At 40.0% G+C, this 25,461-nt stretch overlaps 1 protein-coding gene across 2 annotated transcripts in view; it reads right to left on the bottom strand.

The window, feature by feature from the left end:
• The window catches only part of TRPM7 (transient receptor potential cation channel subfamily M member 7), a 114,894-nt gene extending 90,136 nt beyond the window's left edge, over positions 1–24,758 (bottom strand). For both annotated transcript variants that reach the window (XM_044229493.1, XM_044229494.1), the window contains exons 1-2: positions 24,523–24,758; positions 3,874–3,953 (exon numbers count right to left, since the gene is read on the bottom strand). In XM_044229493.1, coding sequence (XP_044085428.1) covers positions 3,874–3,953; positions 24,523–24,525 — 83 coding nt within the window. In that variant the 5' untranslated portion in view covers positions 24,526–24,758. The remainder of the gene's footprint in view (positions 1–3,873; positions 3,954–24,522) is intronic.
• Between the last annotated feature and the right edge of the window lie 703 nt (positions 24,759–25,461).

Here is a 25,461-nt window from a genome sequence, read left to right as displayed (position 1 = left end):
ACAGTGAGAAGGGGAACACAAGCCAGGAAGAGGAAGAGGGAGAGGGAGAAGTGGGCTTCCCCCGCTGAGCAGGGAGCCCAATGTGAGGCTCATTCCCAGGACTCTGGGATCATGACCTGAGCTGAAGGCAGACACTTAACAACTGAGCCACCCAGGCACCCTGTAACAAAACACCTTTAATAAGAAATTAAAAAATTCACAGAATGACTGGAAGAGATATTAAGGATATCTATTTTAATTATCTAACATTTACAATATCTACCAAAAATTGAAGGACTATTAAAAGACATAAAAAAATATTTTCTCAATAATCAAGTAAATGTAAATTTAAGACATACATCTCCTACTAATCACTTTTCCTTGCGGACAAAAAAAAGTTATTCTAGTTAATATTCAGTAAAGCAGGCATTCTTGTCACTACTGGTAATAACATATATTGCTTTAGTCCTTTTGGAAAGCTTTCTGGCATGACATACGCTAAGAGGGAGGGGGGAAAGCCTAAACACAAAGGAAGTTTTATCCACTAAGGTCTTCATTACTTTATCATGGCTAAAAATTGAAAACAACCCAAATTTTGCTCAATAATGGAACAGGTATATAAACTGTGGCATATACACTAACAGAATACCAACCACCATTCCTATAAAATACCTGCAATATCAAAAAATATACTATAACATTTTATAAAAGAGCACATACAGTATTTTACACAGACTCAATGTAGCAACCTTTTAAATCAAAACCTACTGAAGAACTATTACAATTAAATGCACCAAAATGGTATTAAAATAAATAAATAAATAAAAATAATAACTGCCTTGGGGTACCTGGGTGGCTCAGTTAGTTAAGGAAGGGTCTGACTATTGATTTTGGCTCAGGTCATGATCTCAGGGTCACAGGATACAGCCCCACACTGGGCTCCGCGCTGGTGTGGAGAGTGCTTAAGATTCTCTCTCTCACTCTTAATCATAGGAAACAAACTGAGGGTTGCTGGAGGAATGGGGTTGGGGGATAGGGAAACTGGATGATGGATAAGAAGAAAGGCATGTGAGGGGTGCCTGGGTGGCTCAGTGGCTTAAACCTCTGCCTTCGGCTCAGTTCATGATCTCGGGGTCCTGGGATCGAGCCCCGCATCGGGCTCTCTGCTCAGCGGGGAGCCTGCTTCCTCCTCTCTCTCTCTCTCTCTCTCTATGCCTGCCTCTCTGTCTGCCTCTCTGCCTACTTGTGGTCTCTATCAAATAAATAAAATCTTTAAAAAAAAAAAAAAAGAAGAAAGGCATGTGATAAAATGAGCACTGAGTATTATATAAGACTAAGGAACCATTGAACTCTACCTCTGAAACTAATAATATACTATATGTTAATTAAGTAAATCTTTATAATAAATAAAATATGTACTATATATATTTTTAATGATTTACTTATTTATTTGACACAGAGAGAGAGAGAGACCACAAGTAGGCAGAGAGGCAGGCAGAGAGAGAGGGGCAATCAGGCTCCGCACTGAGCAGAGAGCCCGATGCTGGGCTTGATCCCAGGACCCTGAGATCACGACCTGAGCCGAAGGCAGACGCTTAACCCACCGAGCCACCCAGGAGCCCCCATCTTATTATTATTTTTTTAAGATTTTTATTGTCAGAGAGAAAGAGAGCACAAGCAGAGGAAACTGCAGGAAGAGGGAGGGGCAGGCTCCCCACTGAGCAAGGAGACCAGCGTGGAACTCAATCCCAGGACTCTGCGATCATGACCAAAGCAGAAGGCAGATGCTCAACTGACTGAGCCACCCAGGCATCCCAGCACCATACTATTTTGATTACTACAGCTTTGTAGTATATCTTGAAATCTGGGTTTGTCAAGAAATGGGCAGAGGAAATGAATAGACATTTCTCCAAAGACATACAAATGGCCAACAGACACATGAAAAGATGCTCAACATCATTTGGCATCAGGGAAATACAAATTAAAACCAGAATGAGATACCATGTAATACCAGTCAGAATGGCTAAAATTAACAAGTTAGGAAACAACAAATGTTGGCAAGGATGCAGAGAAAGGGGAACCCTCTTACACTGCTGGTGGGAATGCAAACTGGTGAAGCCATTCTGGAAAACAGTATGCAGGTTCCTCTAAAAGTTGAAAATAGAGCTACCCTATGACCAGCAATTGTACTACTAGGGATTTAACCCAAAGATACAAATGTAGTGATCCAAAGGGGCACCTGCACCCCAACATTTATAGCACCAATGTCCACAATAGCCAAACAATGAAAAGAGCCCAGATGTCCATGAACAGATGAATGGATAAAGAAGATGTATGGTGTTATATATACACACACACAGATATATACATACACACCATGGAATACTACTTAGCCATCAAAAAACTGAATCTTGCCATTTGCAACAACATGATGGAACTAGAGGGTATTACTTTAAAAGAAATGAGTCAATCAGAGAAAGACAATCATATATTCTCACTCAATATGTGGAATTTAATAAACAAAACAGAGGATCATAGGGGAAGAGAGGAAAAACTAAAACAAAATGAAGTCAGAGAGGGAGACAAACCATAAGAGGCTCTTAATCATAGGAAACTGAGGGTTACTAAAGGGGAGGGGGTAATTGGGTAATGGGGTGACTGGGTGATGAACATTTAAGGAAGGCATGTGATAAACTGGGTATTAATGTAAGACTGATGAACACTGACCTTGACTTCTGAAATCAATGCTAAACTATATATTAATTGGATTTAAATTTTTTAAAAAACTGAAAAAAAAATACGAGATTTTGAAAATTTCCAACTTTATTCCCCCTTCTCAAGACTGCTTTGGCTACACAGGGTCTTATGTGATTTCATTTTAGGATTAATTTGTTCTAGTTCTGAATTTGGCTATGTTTTTGTAGCAGTCATATCAAATAGACGTAAAAGTCGCAAAGAAGTTAACTGGCTAGAGAACAAGGTTTGATAGGAAATGAGAAAGGTAAGAAGATCCAAAAATCTTATAAATGCCTTTCTCAACTAATTTTTCCTAAGTGTCTATGAAGAGAGGTTCTCCGTATTCTAGAAAATAACTCTTTCTTTGATTTGTCCTTTTAAGTTTTTATCTATTTTTAGGCCTCAGGAAAAAAAATTTATGAAAAATGTTACTTCAATAAATACCTCACGAGGTCAACTTTTTCTTAAATTTTAACTAGTGTCTTAAATTTTTCTATTATCAAAGCCACGTGAAACATCAAAGTTGGTCAGAATGGTCTACAGTCTCTGATGATAGGGTTTTTAGCAGATGCTGAGCTGTATCTATATTCTGACAAATACAGGAACTATTAGGTTTGTATTGATTTCTTTAGCATGAATGAACCATAGTATTGGGTATTCAACAGATATTCAATAAATAAAAACACATTTTTAAGTTCTCAAAATCAGTGGATCAGTTAAAAAAGTCTTAACTGCCCTATCTTTGTAATATACCAGTATGATCTGGGGGAGCTTAGGGATATAGGAATAATACTCTGAAGAATTCAGAGGAATTCAGAGGTTTTATGCTACAAACGTCATTAAGAACTCCAGAATACCTTTGCTGTGCTAATATCTCTCCTCTCTCTCTCTCTTTTTTTTTTTTTTTAAACATTTTACTTTTTTTATTTGAGAGAGAGAGAGAGCACACAAGTAGGGATAGGAAAAAGGAGGCACCCACTGAGCTAGGACCCCAACATGAGTCTCGATCCCAGGACCGCAGGATCATGACCTGAGCCAAAGGCAGACAGACGTCAACCAACTAAGCCACCCATAATAATTTTGGTTTTTAATAAGCAAACAGCAATGTAATTTACATCCAAATTTCTAGAAGAACCCAAAAAACAAGGGTATGCTTACCTGTGAGGGTCTTTGGAACTTGGTATAATATATACACATTCCCTCTTGGTCAAAGTGCTTTCTATCCAGGATTTCTGGGACTGAAACAAAAAGTTTTAAAAGATAGTTTATAAATTAATGTAACCCACTGATAGTATAATGAAATAAGTTAAAGATAAGTACATAAAAAGAAATAGTTCTATACCATTTAATTTTTTTCCATTCACTAAGCATTTACCAAGAGTATATAGTAAAGACTTACTCAAGACAACACACCTAAATATAACAATCATTCTATTCAAGACCACTGTGATTTAGATTAATAAATCAACATATTGTAAAGATAGTGTTGCTTCACATATTAAGGAGAGGAACATCAAGTTTCAGATTCCAATATGGGCCAAATACCTCAAGAGGGGCTGGTATGATCCCAGAAGTGGATCACTTAGAAACGAATTAAAAGTGATTGTAAGATTTAACTAAAAAAATAATACCCAGCTATATTTTATTTCTAATTTAAGTATATACAACATAAGGGCATGGATGGTTAATGGTATACAGACAGAAAAAGATACCAAGCAATTCCTAATCAAAAGAAAAAATAGTATCAGGAAAAATAGACCGTAACATCAACAGGAATAGGGTAGGTTATTATATGATTACAAATGTCTGATTCACCAGATTATGATTACAATCTTAAATATGCATAACCAAAGAGTCACAAATTCACAATGCAAAAAATTAACAGCATAAGGCAAATCTAAGATCACAGTTGAAGATTAACACATTTCCCTCAATTACTATAAATCTGAAATAATATTTAAAATTTAAAAGGTATTTTTAAATTAATTTTTTATACCACTATTTAAGTTTCTGCCTAGATCCTTCGACTCTCAGACTCTGGATCCTCATCCGTTACTTGTGACTGATTAAAAAGGAAGAGGCATTATGTGCTGGCTCAGATGAAACTCTTATAAATTATAACAGAGTAGATTAAAAAACACAGAATCCATCCTCTATACAACACCATCAGGACAATCCAAAAAGGAAGAGCCAATGTTCTAAAAAGAAACCTCTGAGAGAAGAGACATTCTAGACAATATTATGACTGGTGAAGGTGCACAGGTTCCTCTCAAAACCTACAGGTACCCCAATAATAAACCTTAGTCTACTCCCCTAATGCTTGCTAATTCTAGTAAATTCTGCCAAAATTCATCTCTCCTGTGAAAGAGTCCCACATCAGGCTCTCTGTACCATGGGAAGACTGCATCTCCCTATCCCACTCCCCCTGCCTGTGTTCCCTCACTCTCTCTGCATCTCCCTCTGTCAAATAGATAAATAAAATCTTTGAAAAAAAAAAAAAAGTTTTTTGTTTTTGTTTTTTTTTAATTTGTCATAGAGAGCAAGAGTGTGTGTGTGCACGTACTAGCAAGGGGAGCAACAGATAGAGATAGAAGCAGGTTCCCTGCTGAGCAAGGATTTTGATGCAGGGCTCATCCCAGAACCTTGGGATCGCCAAAGGCAACAGCTTAACCAACTGAGCTACCCAGGTCCCCTAAATGGTTCTTTAAATAGACTCACTCAGGTGGGAACAAATTACACCATGATACCCTCGTTATAAAAATCAAAGGATAACCTCTAGAACACAGGGCCCTGTATCAGCAAAATATCCTACATACTAGAGCTCACTTAGCCTAATTCCTCCACCACCTTTCTATTCCAATTAAAATCTGGTATTCCTTTGAAAAACTTGCTTTCCCTACACCTGGGGTCAGGGGGAGCATGACTGTCTCTAGAATCACTGCACCAAAAATTCGTGTTTGCTTCTAGAATACACCTGGCAAACCCAATCCTGATTCAACTTTATTGCCCAACTATTCCGTAACTGCTTACTTACTGTTAATGTAACTAGACAAAAGAGAACAATGTCCTCTAGTTTCACTTTAAAACATGGACCACAAACCTCAAATGCTTCTTAATGATGCCCAATAATCACATTATACATCCCTAGTCCATTTTGTCATTCTCCTATATGATTTCACACTACATCCTTCTCTCCTAAACCTCCAAACCTCCTTCTCCATTCTCACTCTCAACAGATGAACTTACTTCCCATTTAACTGAAGAAATTTAAACAACCAGAAGAGAACATGGACAAGCTTCTATCATATATATCCACCAGTAAGTATCTATACCCACATATTCTGCCTTCTTTCCTGTGACTATACGTACTTCTTTTTAAGTCCAACCATTCCTCTTGTGCCCTAAATCCCATATACCTCATTAAAGGACATTCTCCACCAATCCCTTATTTTTTTTGTTGTTCTTTATTAACTCACTCCCATCAGCACACAACATGTTATTCTTCTCATTTTAAAAAACAAAACACAACAAACTTTTGCTTGACTCCACCTTCCCTTCCCCTCAAGCTAACACTCCATGTCTCTGCCTCCATCTACAGTACAGATTACTGGTAGAAGTTCTTCCCTTTTCTTCTCCTCCCACCCTTTCTAAAACTCACTCCAGTCAGGCTTTCAAATCAACCACTCTCTCTAAGTAAGTTTCAACACGGGATGCCTGGGTCAGTTGCAGCCTCTGCCATGGGCTTAGGTCATGAGCCCAGGGTCCAGGAAATGAGCCCCACATCGGGTTCCCTGCTCAGTAGAGAGCCTGCTTCTCCATCTTCCTCTGCTGCTCCCTCTGGTTGTGTGTGCTCTTTCTCTCAAATATATAAAATCTTTAAAAATAGAAAGAAAGAAGCTCCAACAAGATCACCAATGACTTTCCCTAAATCCAAACTTCAATTTTCAGGGCTCATCTTCATTGATCTATCCAGCAGCATTTAACAAAGTTGCCATTCTCAACCTTCTTTAAACATCTTCATCAGTTAGTTTGGTCTTCTCTTTACTGGTCACTCCATTAATCTCCCTTGCTGATCCCTCCACTCTTCTTCCCAATCTTTTTGTTTTCTTTTTTTTTTTAAATATTTTATTTACTTATTTGAAAGAGAGAGTGTGTATACACAAGCAGGGAGAACTGCAGAGGGAGAGGGAGAAGGAGGCTCCCCACTAAACAGGGTGTGCAACACAGGGCTTGATCCCACAAACCTGAGATCATAAACGGAGCCAAAGATAGATGCTTAACCGACTGAGCCACCCAGGCACCCCTCTTTCTCCCCAATCTTTGGACTTCTTTTTTTCCAATTAAATTCATTCATACTTTGAACTTTTTTTCCCCAATTACATTCACTCTTTCAGTGCTCACATACAGTTTATCACAATATACTGGATGACTCCCAAATTTGTATTTCCATGCCAACTGCCCACTCAAGAGCTTCATTTTGATGTCTAACAGGCATCTTTTTTTTTCTTTTTAAGATTTTATTTTTTTTTTTTAAGATTGTATGTATGTATGTATTTATTTGACAGAGATCCCAAGTAGGCAGAAAGGCCGGCAGAGAGAGGGAGAAGGAAGCAGGCTCCCCACTGAGCAGAAAGCCTAATGCAGGGCTGGATCCCAGGACTCTGGGATCATGACCTGAGCGGAAGACACAGGTGTTAACCCATCTACTCATTTCTTATAGTCTTCCTCATCTCAGTAAATGCCAACTCTATTCCTCCAGTTCTATTTTCTTAAGGCAAAAATCTTAGTGACATTCTTGATTTTCTCTTTATCGACTTCATAAATAGTCTCATGAGCAAAACCTGACAACTTGCCTTCAAAACATATCCAGAATCCAGCCACTTCCCACTCCTCCACTGCTACTATTCTAGGCCAAGCCATCATCACTTCTTGCCTGGCTTACCAGAATCCATTCATGTCACCCTTGTCATCTTACAGTCTATTCATCATCAGATAAAGTAATATTTTTCCTTTGAAAGAATATAAAGAGTTTATTCAGTGTGTATTTGGATATACAACAATTTGAAATTATTTTAACAATCATTAATGCACAAAATCTTACATGTCATACAACTCTATGCCAAGATTCCAACTTTCTTCCATGCAACAGAGATGAAGATCTAAATGGAAACCTAGCTAAGTCTTAAGCATAAAGTAATATTTTGAAATATATTCAAAATATTGCCTGGGTGGTGCTGTTGGCTTTAGTTACTTCTAACAGTAAGGGGGACAAGCTAAGGATAACATGCAACATAGCTACACCTCAAAAACATTAAGTAAGGGCGCCTGGGTGGCTCAGTGGGTTAAAGCCTCTGCCTTCAGCTCAGGTCATGATCCCAGAGTCCTGGGATCGAGTCCCACATGGGGCTCTCTGCTCAGCAGGGAGCCTGCTTCCTCCTCTCTCTGCCTGCCTCTGCCTGCTTGTGATTTCTGTCTGTCAAATAAATAAATAAATAAAATCTTTAAAAAAAAAAAATTAAGTAAAAAAAGTAAGGCACGTAAGATCACATAATTGCACTTACATGAAATTTCTAGAAAAGACAAAACCACAGAAACAATGTTTAGTAAACACCTGAGGCTGAAAGTAAGAACAGTGATAAACTGCAAACAAATACAAGAGAACTTTGTGAGAGGACAGAAGTGTTCTAAAACTGCATTGTGGTGGCTATAAAATTAAATAAATGTATTACGAACCATCAAGGGACGCCTAGGTGGGCCAGTCGGTTAAGTAAGTGTCTGTTGTCAGCTCAGGTCCAGATGCCAGGTTCCTTGGATCCAGCCTCCCCTCCCCCAACGCTCAGCCAGGGAACCTGCTTCTTCCTCTCCTTCCTTCCCTGCCACCCTACTCATGCTCTCTCTCAAAAAAATAAATAAAATCTTTTTTTTTAAAATCAAACATATATACTTACAAAGGGCAAATTTTAGAAAATGTGCATTATACCAAAATGAAGTTGTCTGAAAGGCAGGGGAGGGTTGTTAAGAAAGATGTAAAACAGAATGAAGAGGTCAAATGAATGTTTAATCAGAGTTCCAGAAGGAGAAAAGGGAAAGAATGGGCAAAGGCAATGTTTAAAGAGATAAGAAGACTTTCCCAGAACTGATGAAAAACACCAATCTATAGATTCTGAGAACCCAACATGAAGACAAAGAAAAAAACCTTAAAATACAGTAAATTTAGAGTAAGTCAGAGATAGAATATTCCAGAAGTGATCTACTACAGTTACAAGTTCATAAAATGCCTTCAGGCATATGTTTTCAAATGCAAACTCCCTGAAGACAGTGGTTGTTTTATTGTTTTGTTTTGAGTAACCTCTACACCCAACTTGAGGATCCAATTTACAACCACTAGATCAAGAATCACATGCTTTTCAGCTGAGCCAAGCCAGGCACCCCAGAAAGTGGTTGTTTAGAATTTGCTCTGTATAACAAATGAAGGTCAAAGGAGTACAAATTGGGGAGGGGGAAGGGGGGCCGCGCGGGGTGTCTTCCTAGGTGCTAACGAAATAAAGACTCCCATAACACCACAAGCTACACTTGGCATGGTCTCTCAGAAAAACAAACTGGGATCACAGATTGCACACAAGGCAGCATCAATTATTCCACTTTGGGGGGAGACCCTAGAACAACCATGCAGCAGACAGCTTAGGTGCAAGATGATAAGATACACAATGAGTAGTAGATTTCAAAGTCCTCCACAAGGGAAATGTTCAGTTTCAGAAGTCACTGCACAAAGGGAAACCCAAAGCCATGACTCCTCTATTACTAGATATAAGTTCCCAATCCACATATAATTTACCCATATTATCACATAAAAGATGCTGCCTAAAAAAAACAGTTCACATTGCATCTTTTGTAAACCCTTTGCCCAAAATAAAAATAACAAGAGATAACTTTAGGTAGTAGATACAGTGTGTTTGTCAGGCACTGTTCTAAATATCTTATATGTATTAACTCATCCTATGCTCACAGCAATTCTATAAATTGGGTACTATTAGTATCCCCACATTATAGATGCAGAGACTACTTAGACATAGAAGTTAGTGAACTGCCCAAAGTCACACAGCTAATAGTTTGTGACTCCAAAACCTCTATTGATTTTTTAAGAAAAATTTAAAATAAGTATTTCAAGACCACTTGATGATATGCTTTAAATACGCCACTGAGCAGAAATACATTAAAGGGGGAATTCCTATGTGATCGTTCCGTATATAATTTTCTGAACATGGAAAAAACGAAAACAGAAGGGCTAAAATACTTCTAAAAGACATTGTTTTCTTGTTTTTGTTTTTGTTTTTCAAAGTCCCAACATGAGCAAACTTCCTCACTTCTCTGCAGCTATGTAGCTGAAGAGTTGAGGCTTTTAAGTCAGAGTGTCAGGTTCAAACCCCTGCTCCGCTGCTTACGCTCTTTGTGACCCCAAGCAAGTTCCAAAACTCTCTGATCTTCAGATCCTTATCTGTTCTTCCTTTCTTTACCTCTGCTGGGCTGGTAGCCAGCGGCAGACCCAAGCTCCACTTTCAGCTTGAGGTCTAGCTGGCTCAAAGGAACTCCAAGTATGTCTCATTTTCTTTCTGGGACCAGTGGCTAAGGAAGGCAAGTTCTTCTCATAGTGTCTTTCAGTTCTGTCTCTCACTAAAAGGTACTGTTAATTACTAACTACTGCTAACTAGTATTAGCTTTTCCCCTATTCTGCTCCTTAGCTGCAGCCTGCCTGAAACAATGCTAGCTAATAGTTCAAACAGGGTTGGGGTAGGGATGGAGGAATCAGATCAACAGATTTCAAAATGACTGCTCTACAGCAATGAACTAATGGCCCAGTTAAGTCTAAATGCTGGTTTGCAAAACTTTGGATATATATTCACTAAAATATTCCTAAAATTGAATGACAGGTATATATGTGTCCTAAAAAATAGGCCTTGGCCAGATTTGGCCAACACGGCATGGTATATCAACCCATGCTCTGAATCCCACAAAAGCGTGATCTTTTCATGTTCCTCTGAGTCAATTCAATCCAACAAGCATGTACCAAGCCCTTCATATTCTTCTACATGGTTTCTTCAACACTAAAATACCTCTACCCACTTCTACCATCCCAGCAGATACTTGTATTAAGTAAGAGTTGCTTTTCAGTGACAGGGGAAGAAAGGGTAGGGTTAAAGAATTTTAGGTGTTCATTAATGAAGTTATTTTTCTTGCAGCAACTTGAATAGAAAAAGCATTTAAGGGGTGCCTGGGTGGCTCAGTCAGTTAAGCATTCAACTCTTGGCTGGCTCAGGTCTGATCTTAGGTTCATGAAATTGGGCCTCACATCAGATTCTGTGCTGTCCCTACCCACTCCCAAAAGCATTCAAATAAAGCATATATATATACATACATTATATATTTACACACACGCGCGTGCGCGCACATAAAACCTGAACACCAGTGAGCAAAAAAATCTAGTACTCTGAGTACAAATATCTAGCTTTTTTCCAGAAACAATGGTCTTTTCTAATCACCATCAACCTAAGACACTTCAGTCACTTTAGGTATTCATTTTTTGAGTATTTTGATAAAATATATAACTACTCAAAACAGGAATGCTGTCGGGATTTCAGGTCTTAGTACAAATCTTGCTCACAGATTAGTTTCATTTTACCATTCTTAATTCTAAACAAACAGCCAGTACTATCCCTTCACAACCTCAAATCTTCCATGGTAGTTTCTAATTGGCAAATCCATCCAAAACTTTAATGAAATGGTCTGCTAAGTCACTTAAATTGTTATCACTCTTTTTTTTTTTTTTTAAGATTTTTATTTATTTATTTGACAGAGAGAGATCACAAGTAGGCAGAGAGGCAGGCAGAGAGAGAGGAGGAAGCAGGCTCCCTGCTGAGCAGAGAGCCCGATGCGGGGCTCGATCCCAGGACCCTGATATCATGACCTGAGCCGAAGGCAGCGGCTTAACCCACTGAGCCACCCACGCGCCCCAACTGTTATCACTCTTGATGCTCACAAATTTTTACCAAATTTTGTGCCTAAATTTGTATGTTTCAAGACTATCTCTTACAGCTTCCTCAACATTAAGTATTCACCAATTTTGCTTATTTCGAAGGCTTACTGCCTTTCACTTTGTTTGTGTAGTTGTCAAATGTAAATATATTCTCCCCCACACAGCATTCCTGTTGTTCACGGCCCTCATTTATTGCATTAGGGATTGGCTTCGCACACCTGATAGCCACATACCCCAGGTAACAGTTATAAATCCTTTCCAATAATAGGTTTCTGCATTTTTTGAAATTCTGTTTCTGCTCTGCCATCAGATACCCAATGAAATGTGCCCTTAATTCTCAACATATAAATTCCGATTTATACTTCTTTTGCTCGCCTGCATTACTGAATTTTACCAAGAGGTGGCACAGTCTAAACACAAACCTAAAAATTCCTAAACGTAAATGCTTCAAGTAAAGTAAAAACTAAATACAAACACAGAATGTTAGCACTAGAAAGAAACTTTTATTTAAAGATATTTATTTATTTATTTAGATACAGCAAATGGGCATGAGGGGTAGAGGGAGAGGAAGAAAGAGAATCTTAAGCAGGCGTCACGCCCAGCACAGAGACCAACAAGGAGCCGATCTCAAAACCCCAAAATCATGACCTGAGGGAAATCAAATCACTTAACAGAGTGAGCCACCGAGGCGCCCCAGCCCTAAAAAGAAACATAAAGATTTGTGACCTTCGGTGGTTAAAGAACTGAAATTCTGGAGTCAGAGTAAACCGACTTAGAACTCTAGCTTAGTTATTTACTACCCACGGAAACTAAAACAAGTCTCTGACCTGACCTAACAATAATACCTACCTTCGAGGGCTGCTCTAAAGATAAAATGATCCATGCAAGGTATTTCAGCATAATGCATGACACACTATCAAATCTCAACAATTTTTTTTTAATGCTTCAAAATTCCGTTAAGTTATAAATTCTTCCTGTCTTTCAGCAATAAGGGGCACACACATTATAAATAAAACTTCTAACATTTTACTCTCTCCATAAGTTAATACCAGCATATCCTTCCTGCCTAGATTGCTAACGCCAAAAACTGGGAGAAAAAAATTAAAGATTGTCTTAAAAATTCTACTTCAAGGGGCGCCTGGGTGGCTCAGTGGGTTAAGCCACTGCCTCCAGCTCAGGTCATGATCTCAGGGTTCGGGAAGCAAGCCCCGCATCAGGCTCTCTGCTCAGCAGAGAGCCTGCTTGCAGAGAGCCTGCTTCCCCCTCTCTCCGCCTGCTTCTCTGCCTACTTGTGATCTCTCTGTCAAATAAATAAAATCTTAAAAAAAAAAAAAATCTACTTCAAGGTAAGTGGAAATCAGTCTATTTCTACAACTAAATACTCTGATTCTACATATTAATATTAGAAAGGAGCGGCAAGCTATGTTAGTTCTAGTAGACTAACCCTCCTACAGATAACAACCATAAACTCTGTATAAAATAAAAACAAAAAACAACTAATTAACAGTACTAAAAACCAAAAGCAGACTGAAATTGATTGGAGCCTACACTTTAAAGAATAGCACTGAACAACATTCCTATTTTTTAAGGCTTTTTGCCTGATAACAAGCTCTGCTCCACAATACTAAACAGCTAAAATTCCAAAAGAAATCTCACAATCTTACTGGCATAAAAAAACACAATATCAAGTCCAAAATGACAATAGCAGCTGAAGAGATGGGAAAAGATCTTCAGAGGAGAAAGTCACATAAAGGGTATCCTAAATACTGTATATTAACTATGCTCAAATCTCCAGCAGACCTATAACATATGTGTATATGGAGCAGACTCCAGGTAGCATCCATCAGGCTCCCTACTCAGTAGGAAGTCTGCTTCCCTCTGTTCCTCTGCCCCTCCCTACTGCTTGTGTGCTCTTTCTCTCTCGCTCTCTCTCAAAAAAAAAAAACTAAAATGTTTAATAAAATAGAATTTCTACCAAAAAAACTGAATAACTTTATGACCTCGGGGAAAAAAAGGCATATACTATAAAGCAAACAATGATGGGACACAAGCTGGCTCAGCTGGGGTTGAGTTCAAGCCCCACAATGGGTGTGGAAATTACTAAAATAAAACTTTAAAAAAACAAGAAAATACTGATAAATTATTACACTAAATTAAAAAGCAATGTAACATCAACAGCCTAAAAAATAAGTAAACAGCCTGCCATTAACCAAGTGAAAAATTAAAAAGCTACAGGCTGGAGAAGATATTTGCAGCTCATAAACCACTCTCCCCCAAAGTTTTCAGGATACCTAAAGAACTTCTACAAGCAAATAAATAAGAAAAAGATAATCCAATAGAAAACTGAGAAAATATTATAAATAGGCAATTCACAAGAGAGGAAGGAACCACCGCCAAAAACCCATAACCTGAAATACTCAGGTATTAGTGGTGACATGCAAATTAAAACAATGGGGAACTATTTCATATTCATGAGTCCAGCAAAATAAAAGAACCCAATCAATGAAGTGTGGCAAAGATATTGAAAGAAGTAGGAACCCTCATATACTTTACAGGAAATATAAACCACACAACTACTTTGGTCAACACTTTAGCAATATCTATAAAATTGAAGATGCACCTATCCTATGATTTATAATTCCACTTCTATATATATGTATCCTAGAAAAATTCTCACATTTGTACATAAGATGATACATACAAGAATGCTTTATCATTGTATGTAAAAAACTGGAAATAATCAAACTGCCTAATAACAGTAAAATGGACAACAGTATATCCATATAATATACAGCAGTTAGAAGAGGTGAACTAAGTATGCATGGCAAGGCTGTTGTGCAGAGAAGTAGACTGTTTACTTTGAATGGAAATAAAGACAAAGAAAAATAAATAAAAACAAAATAACAGGAGTAAACTAGACTTCACATGTATTATTAAGATGAATAAATCTGGGTGCCTGGGTGGCTCAGTGGGTTAAAGCCTCTGCCTTCAGCTCGGGTCATGATCCCGGGGTCCTGGGATCGAGCCCCACACTGGGCTCTCTGCTCAGCGGGGTGCCTGCTTCCCTCTCTCTCTCTGCCTGCCTCTCTGCCTACTTGTGATCTCTGTCTGTCAAATAAATAAATAAAATCTTTAAAAAAAAAAAAAAAAAGAATAAATCTCCAAAAACCTAATATTGATTTTTACCAAAGTCCATATATATAAAACTTACAAATATCAAAAACTTACAAAAACCAAATGTATGTGTTATATATTCTCTCTCTAAAGACATATGTGTGTGCATATATGTATGGTTGTATATATATATTGGTGACAACACTACAAAAGCATGCAAAGAAACAAAAGGATCACAGTTATGTCTGCAGAAATGAAAAGTGGAATGGGATTTTTTTTAAATATTTTATTTATTTATTTAACAGATCACAAGCAGGCAGAGAAGCAGGCAGAGAGAGGAGGAAGCAGACCCCCTGACGAGCAGCGAGCCCGATAGGGGGCTCGTCCAGGACACTCACATCCTGACAGGAGCCAAAAACAGAGGCTTTAACCCACTGAGCCACCCAGGTGCCCCTGGAATGGGATTTTAGATGGAATACATAGGAGGATTCAATTTTATCTGCTGTATTTTATTTCTCAAGCTGTGTGGTAAGAACATGGATGCCTACCTATTATATTATGATCACACTTTCATCTAACTGGATTCCATAGCAAAAAACAATTACTAAAGAATTCAAATTACAGGGGCACCTCGGTGGCTCAGTGGGTTAAGCCTCTGCCTTCCACTCCGGACATGATCTCAGAGTCCTGGAATCGAGCCCCGCATCGGGCTTTCTGCTCGGCAGGAAGCCTGCTTCTGCCTCTCTCTCTCTCTCTCAATCTCTCTCTCTGCCTGCCTCTCTGCCTACTTGTGATTTCTCTCTCTGTCAAATAAATAAAAAATAAATCTTTAAAAACAAACCAAAAAAAAATAATTCAAATTACATACATTTAATTTAAAATGTAACATATCAGCAAATAGTACAACTTAAATTCTTCACTTTTATTCCTGGCTCCTTGTTGCCTAATAAAATATTTTTCCCAAAGTTACAAAATCTGTTGAATTAAATGAATCCATCATATTAATCTAATAATGACTGATATGTTTCAGATGATGCCACAAAAGCTAATCTGAAAAAGAGAAATCTGAAGAAAATATTAGGACATTCTGTATTATAAAACTGTAGCCTTCATATGCAGTAAACCATATTAAACTATTATCCCTAAGTAGTATGATACTTTGTTGATAACATTCATATTAGGTTTCTAGAGTTTTTAACTCAGGAGTTCGACCCATCATAAAAATCTACTTAGTTTAATTAATAACTTTTCCAACTACTAATGATGCCCTCTGACTAGTAATTCTCTGTACTTGTCAATATATTGTCAAATATAATGTATATAAGGAATTGTCAAATATAATGTATGTAACTGAATTTTGAACAATCTCTCCTAAGATTATTACATAGAAATTTAGTAATAGGGGTGCCTGGGTGGCTCAGTTGGTTAAGCGGCTACCTTTGGCTCAGGTCATGATCCCGGGGTCCTGGGATTAAGCCCCACATCGGGCTCCCTGCTGACCAGGGAGCCTGCTTCTCCCTCTGCTACTCTCCCTGCTTGTGCTGCCAAATAAATAAATAAAGCCTTTAAAAAAAAAAAAAAAAGGAATCTGGTAATAAAGGGAATTCTAACTTTTATAGCATTTGAAGAAAAAAAAATATGGTAAGATAAATTTTAAGGTGACACAATTAAATGACCTTAACTTTTTACTTACAACATCGGCCATCTTAGATCTCATAAATATACATGCCTCTGAATATTAAGGTCCTTCTCCAAGTGCCTAATTTGATGAGTCAGTACCTCCTCTACCACTTGTTGGCCTTATGACCTTTTAGTGAATGACTGTGCCTGTCTGTTACTTACATTTATAAATAATGGAGGAGGGTGCCTGGGTGGCTCAGCGGGTTAAAGCCTCTGCCTTCCGCTCAGGTCATGATCTCAGGGTCCTGGGATCAAGCCCCGCATCGGACTCTCTGCTCCACAGGGAGCCTGCTTCCTCCTCTCTCTGCCTGCCTCTCTGCCTACTTGGGATCTCTGTCTGTCAAGTAAATAAATAAAATCTTTAAAAAATAATAATAATAATAGCGGAGGAAAAAACAGTGCCTACTTCATAGAATTTTGAGCATAACAATATGCAATGATATATGTAAAGCATTTAGAATAATGACCACAGCTAAATATTAATACATGTTAGTTTGTATCATGAAAATCTATCTAAAGCCTAATCAAGAGTGCCTTCTGGGTATTAGGTATTGTATATTATACCCTTCAAGACAAGGAAAACCAACGGTTCACATACTAAAGAGTAATTTACAACCCTATCTTTACAGCCTAGTTAATGTTTCCTCAGTCTTACAGTAATAGTCTGTCTCTCAGATAACTTTCCTTCTATGTATTCCCAAGGTACTACCAAACTGTCAGAGGAAAATAGGTAACTAAACTTAATAAATTTCACTTGTATTTTTCAAACAGTGAATTCTGGGCTAAAGGTTGCTATATTCCCAATAATGGCTAACTCAGAATTTTTTTCTTTCCATGAGGAGCTGGGTTTCCACAAGTTGTGGTTTCCAGCAGTCTGATAGCTAAACAGTTGAGGTGTTAAGTTATCAACATGTTTTCATGATACAAGGCGGGACTAATAGTGCTTCACAAATTCAATACTATAATCGCTCCTTAGATCAAGTAGAAGAAAGACTATCATCTGCTTTTCACAGAGAGAGGTTAAAAGTAGTGCTCATAAAAGAGTCTGATTTGGGAGTGCCTGGGTAGCTCAGTCCATGATCCTGGAATCAAGTCCCACATCAGGCTCCCTGCCCAGCAAAGGGTCTGCTTCTCCCTGTCTCTGCCCAGCCCCACCACCCTGCTTGCGCACCCTCTCCCTCTCTCAAAATAAATAAATAAAATCTTCAAAAAAAAAAAAAAAAGTATGATTGGGCAAAGACGCTTATGTGAAGAGCCAGGACTACCAACTTCAAAAAAAGTGCTTACCTCCATACACTGAAATTTCTTCAACAAGGTTCTAAAATCTTTAAATGGTCAAGAAACTAAATACACATTCCCTCAAAAGACCCAGAGTAATTTTCCAAATCTAAGATAAACTGAAACAAAGAATCAACAAAATGACTGAAAGTTACCAGCTTAACTCAAATGTGAACCAATCATTTTTTATAAAGAAAAACCAGGGGGCACCCGAGTGGCTTAGGTGGGTGAGCGTCTGCCTTTGGCTTGGGTTGTGATCTCCAGGTCCTGGGATCAAGCCCCATGTCAGGACTTGAGCTCAGTGGGGAGTCTGCTTCTCCCTCTCCCTCTGCCTCTTCCTGTGCTTATGCTCTGTGGTCTCTCTCTCTCAAATGAATAAATAAAGTCTTAAAAAAAAAAAAAAAAACCAGAAGAAGTCCAATTTTCCAAGTCAAATATTTCATTCATATTCAAACTAATCTAGTAATTGCAAAACTCCTTCTAAAAGTGATATATATCTAAGTTATTTTTTATCAACTCAAATAAGTAACTCATATCAAGACCCACAGATAGCCAATTAATATTCACACTAAATTAATCTCTATTTTCCTGTATTTGGGTACATCTAGATACCAAGCTTAAAACAGGCACTTAATAGCCTGGATGGCTCAGTCATTTAAGTGTAGTACTCGGTTTCAGCTCAGGTCATGATCTCAGAGTCGTGGGAACCAGCCCCACATAGGGCTCTGCACTCAGCATGGAGTCTTGAGATTCTCTCCCCTTCACTCTGCTCCTGCCCCCAACTCAAGCATTAGTGCTCTTGCTCTCTCTCTCATAAATAAATGTTTAAAAACAAACAAACAAAAAACAAAAAACAGGCACTTAAGGAGGAGTCACTTAAAAAAAAAAAAGACTGTAAAATTTATCATATACTGAATGGTTTCTCAAAAAAATAAGGGGACGGGCGTAGGGTGGCTCAGTCAGTTAAACATTGGACTCTTGACTTCTACTCAGGTTGTGATCTCAGGATCCACGTGGGCTCTGCACAGGGTGTGGAGCCTGCTTGAGATTCTCTCTCTCCCTCTCACCCTGCCCCTCCCCTACTACCTCTAAAAAAATAAAATAAAATAAGGGAAAGAGAAACCGAGAATGAAATAACAGATCAATGGCAATAATCACCAATGGCTACTACTAAAACTATTATGTAAACGTCTAATGAAGAACTTTACCACTGAAAGACCAGGCAGCTAACAACAGCAAACCCACTGGTCAATCCTAACATAACAACAACAACAACAAAAAAAAAAAAAAACAGAAAGCATGTGCTTCTTGTGATGCAATACAAGATACACAGCACAACCTGTGAAGTACTCCTGCCAAAATATCATACTACAATCTGATCAAATCCCCAGATTAACCACAGGAAATAGAGGAGAAACAAGTTACATCACACGATACGGATGCATCCAACAGAATCTAAACCGTGGGAAATTCTATAGAGCAAATGATCTGGATTTTTCTCACTAAATAAATGGTAAGTCACACACACACACACAAAAAAAGGGGGCTGCTACAGAATGAAAGACTTATTTATCAACCAGATGCTGTATGGAATTCTTCAGATGCTGATTTAAATAAACAAACCAAAAGAAGAAAAACATGAAACAATCAGGGAAATAGGCCAAATATTTAATAATATTAAAGAATTACTAATTTTTCAAGTGTGCTAATAGTAATGTGGATGTATTAAGAATCATATTTAGAGATATACACAATGAAGTATTTACAGATATAACATGTCTGAGATTTGCTTTTAAGTTATCCATTTGAGAAGGAATGGGGAGAGTAATAGAAGACACAAAATATACATTTCAAACTGTCAAAACTGGTCATGGATGTATGGTGAATCATTCTATTATATTTCTTTATGTATGAAATCTCCTCTATTAGAAGGATAAAGAGAAATCAGAGCACTAGACCAAACACATCTGATTGGTGGAACTCTCAAACTTTTACAACTGCTTGCGCCTCAGTAGACCTTCATTTAAAAATAAAAACCAGGGGGCACCTGGGTGGCTCAGCAGATTAATCCTCTGCCTTCAGCTCAGGTCATAGTCTCAGGATCCTGGGATCGAGCCCCCCCACGCTCTCTCTCTGCCTGCCTCTCTGCCTCAGCTTGTGAGCTCTCTCTGTGTCAAACAAGTAAATAAAATCTTAAAAAAAAAAAATCAAAACCGGGGCACCTGGGTGACTTAATTGGTTAAGCGACTGCCTTCGGCTCCAATCATAATCCCAGGGTCCTGGGACTGAGCCCCTCGCCTTGCATTGGGCTCCCTGCTCACCAGAGGGCCTGTTTCCCCTCTACTGCTGCTCCCCGGTTTGTACTCCTGCTCTCTGCCAAATAAAAAGAAATCTTAAAAAAAAATAAAATAAAAACAAAAAATGTACATTTTAAGTACTGCCTTTAAGAATTACATTTGCAGGGGCGCCTGGGTGGCTCAGTGGGTTAAGCCACTGCCTTCGGCTCAGGTCATGATCTCGGGGTACTGGGATGGAGTCCCGCATTGGGCTCTCTGCTCAGCAGGGAGCCTGCTTCCCTCTCTCTCTCTGCCTGCCTCTCTGTCTACTTGTGATCTCTCTCTGTCAAATAAATAAATAATATCTTTAAAAAAAAAATTACATTTGCATATTTTAAGTAATGACTTCAAGTAAAACATGTTTTCATTTTACCTCTGGTTCTTATTACTGACATTTGCCAATACACACACATACTTTAGAGCACACAAAAGTAACCAAGTAACCAAGTTCTAAATATTCTAAATCCTAAACATCTCAATCTGTTCCTCCTTCCACTACTACTTTGTTTCAAGACCTTGACACTTGGTCAGTCTTGCTATAGCCTTCTCCTTTATGGGTCTCTCTTTCCAATTTAAACACACTCCACTCACCCCCATATTGTTTCCTTAAGTGGATCCCCAACATCTCCACTTTGAAATCCAAACTTCTTTTTATGACATTCATTGTCCTCAGAAATATGGTCCTTGGGGCACCTGAGCAGCTCAGTTAGTTGAGGGTCCAACTCTTGGTTTTGGCTCAGGTCATGATCTTAGGGTTTTGAGATTGAACCCTGCATCAGCGTCTGTCTTCAGCAGGGTATTTTGTTTGAGATTCTCTCCCTCTCCCTCTGTCCCCCACCCCTACTCACACATGCTCTCTCTTTAAAATAAATCTTTTCTTTTTAAGATTTTATTTACTTATTTGACAGAGAGAGACACAGTGAGAGAGGGAACACAAGCAGGGGGAGTGAGAGAGGGGGAAGCAGGCTTCCCGCCAACCAGGGAACCAGATGCAGGGATCGTCCCTGAGCCTAAGGCAGAAGCTTAACGAATGAGCCACCCAGGCTCCCCATACATAAATAAATCTTAAAAAAAGAAAAAGGAATCTGGTCTTTGTCTCTAAAACATTTCCACCAGTACCCAATATCATCCCATACTCCACTCATTCCAAACTGCTTAAAGTACATGTACAGTAGTTCCCAGAATAAACTAGGGATGTTCTTCTCTTCTAAAGCTCTGGTTCCTTGGACTAAAACCACCAACTCAATGCCCCTATTTCCAGGTTAATTCCAATTCCTACCAACTCTGTAAGACTCCCCTTTACCATCAACTTTTGTGCAAACTCACCCAGACTTTCCTTTCTCTCCTTTATTACCCCATATTTTCAAAGTAATCTATGCAATAGTATCCTATCACCCTTCTGGCTTTTGCCTATCTGTACTGCCTTTCAAAACTATTAAGTACCTCAGTGTCTGCAATAGAGTAGATGCTAAATTTTTGTTTTATGATGTATGCATCTTCCACTGACAACAACTAGATCTCTTATAAATAACTAGAACATAAGCTGTCTGAAAGCGGAAAACCTGTCTAACACATGGCACGCCAGTGCCTATCACAGTGCTTAGAATATATGAATAACTGGGATGCCTGGGTGGCTCAGTTAGTTAATCATCTGCTTTCAACTCAGGTCATGATCCCAGGGTCCTGGGATTGAGTTTCAGGCTCCTTGCTCAGTGGGGAGCCTACTTCTCCTTTTATCTGCTGCTTCCCATTTGTGCTCTCTCCCTCTTTGACAAATAAATAACATCTTTTAAAAAAGAATATATTAAACACTAAATAACCAATTACCAAATACTAAAACAATAGTTCTGTAGGCATGGTGGACAATTTTGTATAAAACTTGATTCCACTCCAGTTTTTAACTTTGTTTTTGGTATCTTGTTTGTTTTGTTTTGTGTTTTTTTGGTTGGCTGGCTGCTTAAATGTTTTTTTTTAAATGCAGGAAAATTTTGTATGCTTTCTTTTAGTGTCAAAGAAAAAACTGATTACCAGAAGCAAATACTTTATTTTTTTTGAAGATTTATTCTGATTTGAGGGAGAGAGAAAGATCTAGCGTGCCAAGTGCTCAAGCTGGGGGAAGGACAGAGAGAAGGAGACAAGCAGACTTCTCCACTGAGTGGGGAGCCTGACACAGGGCTCGATCCCAGGACTCTGAGCCAAAACCAAAAGTCAGATGCTTAACCAGCTGAGCCACCCAGGTGGCTCCCAGAATCAAATACTTTAATAGTTTACAATAAGATCTATAGTGTAGATACGACACACTTCATTGAACGTTTAGGTCACACTTTGACCTAAAATTTGAGGAGGCTCAACAAATTATCATTATTGGACAACCTCAGTTTTCAGTTTTAAGTTTCCACTATGGTTTAATTGGAAATTGTAAAGAAAGGAAAAAAAACACACAGCAGGAGTCAGGACTCAAGCAATGACCCTCAATTTCGAATTTTACAATGAGAATTTCTCCCTGGAGAATCAACAGGATTGTAGGCATGTACAATCAACAATGAGTTAATATTATGTGCCAAAGACAGTGCACAACTTATGTATATAAGCTTAAGTTGGGGGGAGAGGGGCATCTGCCACCAAAAAAGCCTGGACATAAATGAAAAGACAGCAGAAACAGGAGAAATTCACACCACATCTTAATTTTTGAAGGTTGGGTTTCAAGGCAGGTATGAAAAAGACATTAAGAGGCTGAATTTAAGGATAGCATCTGAGGTAAGAATAAGAAATTATAGACTTTCACTAGAAAGTCATTAGAAATAAAGCTATCTGGTTTGAAGATGATGAATCATCTTGATTTCCATTTTCTAAAGTATCTAAAAACGTTTTTCAAAATAGTGAAACGGGTGTGCTCAGATTTATGCTATTTACCATCAAAAAAAAATCTATACACATAACTGAAGAGTCAGTATTAATGGTTTGCTTTTTCCATTAAAAAGGCACTATGGTGGGACGCCTGGGTGGCTCAGTTGGTTAAGCAGCTGCCTTCTGCTCAGGTCATGATCCCAGGGTCCTAGGATCGAGTCCCACATCGGGCTCCTAGCTCGGCAGGGAGCCTGCTTCTCCCTCTGCCTCTGCCTGCCTCTTTGTCTGCCTGTGCTCGCTCGCTTTCTCTCCCTCTGTCTCTGACAAATAAATAAATAAAATCTTAAAAAAAAAAAAGGCACTATGGTTCAACTTTTCCCTCCAAAATAGATTCTCTTAACACCCATTTAATTAATTTAAAAATCTGGTGTCAGTAACCCTTTTTTTTAAAATTAAGGAAAAAAGTAAAATGACGCTTTTGTTGACTTTACATTACCATAGAAGGTGGAAAATAGTGTAAGGTGCACTACTTATTCAGAGCATAACAATATTCGTGGTTTCACTTTTGTATGGCACTTGAATTAACTTCTGGAGAAAAGTAAACCCTGCCAGACTCCAGCAGAGGGAGAGACGTTTGCATGAAACCTATCAAGTACTGACCAGAAAAACACTTTGCTCTTCAAGTTCCTGATCTAAATTACTTTCTTTGTAAACTTCCAATCTGATTCCTGGCCTTAACAATAACAACAAAAAGCTCCATCAAAAGCTGCAATGCACCGAATCCGTCTCCACTGTAATGGTAGGTTTAAAACCCCTCTCTAGGGCAACGGATGAGCAAGTTCGACATAAATACCAGTAACACGTCGCCTCGGTACCTACAGCAGCGTCCCAATAAAAATCCTTAATTCTTGCTAAGGAAAACTGGAAACCAGATCTGCCATCAACATCGTCAAATCCCTCCTCTTTGGCTCCAGACGGAAAACGTACCTGTGGAGTATCCGCTGCGCAAGCAAATACTGCACAGCTCCAACCCCGTGTCCTCTATCCCTTTTGTGTTTCCTCCCAGCCCTCCTTCCCTTTCCAAGCCGAACTTGAGCAGAGCATTTGGCTCCCTTATCTGCCAGCAACTGGCGCCAGGAGGAACGCGCTCCCGGGAGATGCGGAGCTCGGAGGCTGAGCGCTGCGTCTGGCGCGCTGCGGCCGCTCGGCTCTAGCAGGTACTCCCTGGCTCGCGCCTCTGCCGCCCCGAGGGGCCCCTCGCTGGAGCCAGGTCCCCGCTCGGGGCATTCCCGCGGCCAGCTGTCGTGCCAGATTTGCTATACCTGCTTCCTGCCCCTCACCCCCGAACGAACTGCACTCCCGTCCCGCCAGGGCAAGTCCGGAAGCCTCAAGGCAATTCCGGGCTCCTTCGCCCCAGAAAGCACGGCTCCGGACGCACACTTGCCAGTCAGGTCCAACCCCCTTCCCTGCCAGCCACCCCTCAGGGCCATTCCCCCGCCGGGGCCTGCGTGGGTCCAGTACCATTCTCTTCACGGGGCGGACTCCGGAAGGGCAGCAACTCCACCTCCTCCTCCTCCGCGGCCTGTAGCCATCTATTGGGAAGCGTCTCCGAAGGCGGCAGCAGAGGCCGCCGAACAAGGACAGCCCAGGGAAACCTTCTCAGAACTAACTCAGCTCCGGCGCTAGCAGCAGAAGCTGAGTCTTTCATAATTGTGCGACCAACTCCTCCGGGTGACTGGCCACAGGGACGCGCCCGCGCCCGCCTCCGCCGGCGACGGGGCTGGAGACAGACCACGTGAGGGGCGCGTCGTGTGCGTCGCCGCCCGCGGGCTGGGTCACGTGAAGGGCGCGCGCTCCCTCCCGTCCAGGCCGCTTCCCTCCGTGCCGCGCGCACGCGCCGGGCACGGGCGCCTCCGCCTACCGCTCCGGGTTTCCCGTGGAGGGTCGGGTGATTACTCGGGGTCTCCATTGGCTACCTGGGCGGGCCTCGCACCGACATGTGTCCCCCCCAACCCCCGGGAATGGAACTCGAGGGAGCTATAGTGAAGGCTTAAGGTTCCGGGCCTCTGGGATCCAGACTGGAGCTGCGGCGTGGTCCCATCTCCGCTAGCCGGGCCTGGCCGCCGTCCGCTACACCAACTGGGCCTGGCCCCTGCCTACGCTGTCCTGCGGCGTTTCCCAGCCTCTTCTCTGTGCGTTAGCGAGAAGTCTTACTCTCCTCGTCCAAAGTGCCACATCATCTTCTCACCCCAGATCACGTTCTTCCTCCAACTTCCTCTGTTTCTGCCAGAAAAAAATTCTCCCACATTTAACTGTGGGCTCCATCCTTTCCTTCCAGAGATGTCCCCCCCCCCCCCAGACAACGCATACACCACCCGCCTTAATCAAAGGCTGCGGATTGTTCCCGGGCCTAATAACAGCCTCTCTGCTTTTTGTTTTCCTTCGCTAAGCCCGGGTTTG

Source organism: Neovison vison, chromosome 13, assembly GCF_020171115.1.
Source record: "Neovison vison isolate M4711 chromosome 13, ASM_NN_V1, whole genome shotgun sequence".
Taxonomy (NCBI): Eukaryota; Metazoa; Chordata; class Mammalia; order Carnivora; family Mustelidae; genus Neogale; species Neogale vison.
Note: the sequence above shows the minus strand (reverse complement) of the source record. Positions and strands in the feature narration are given on the sequence as shown.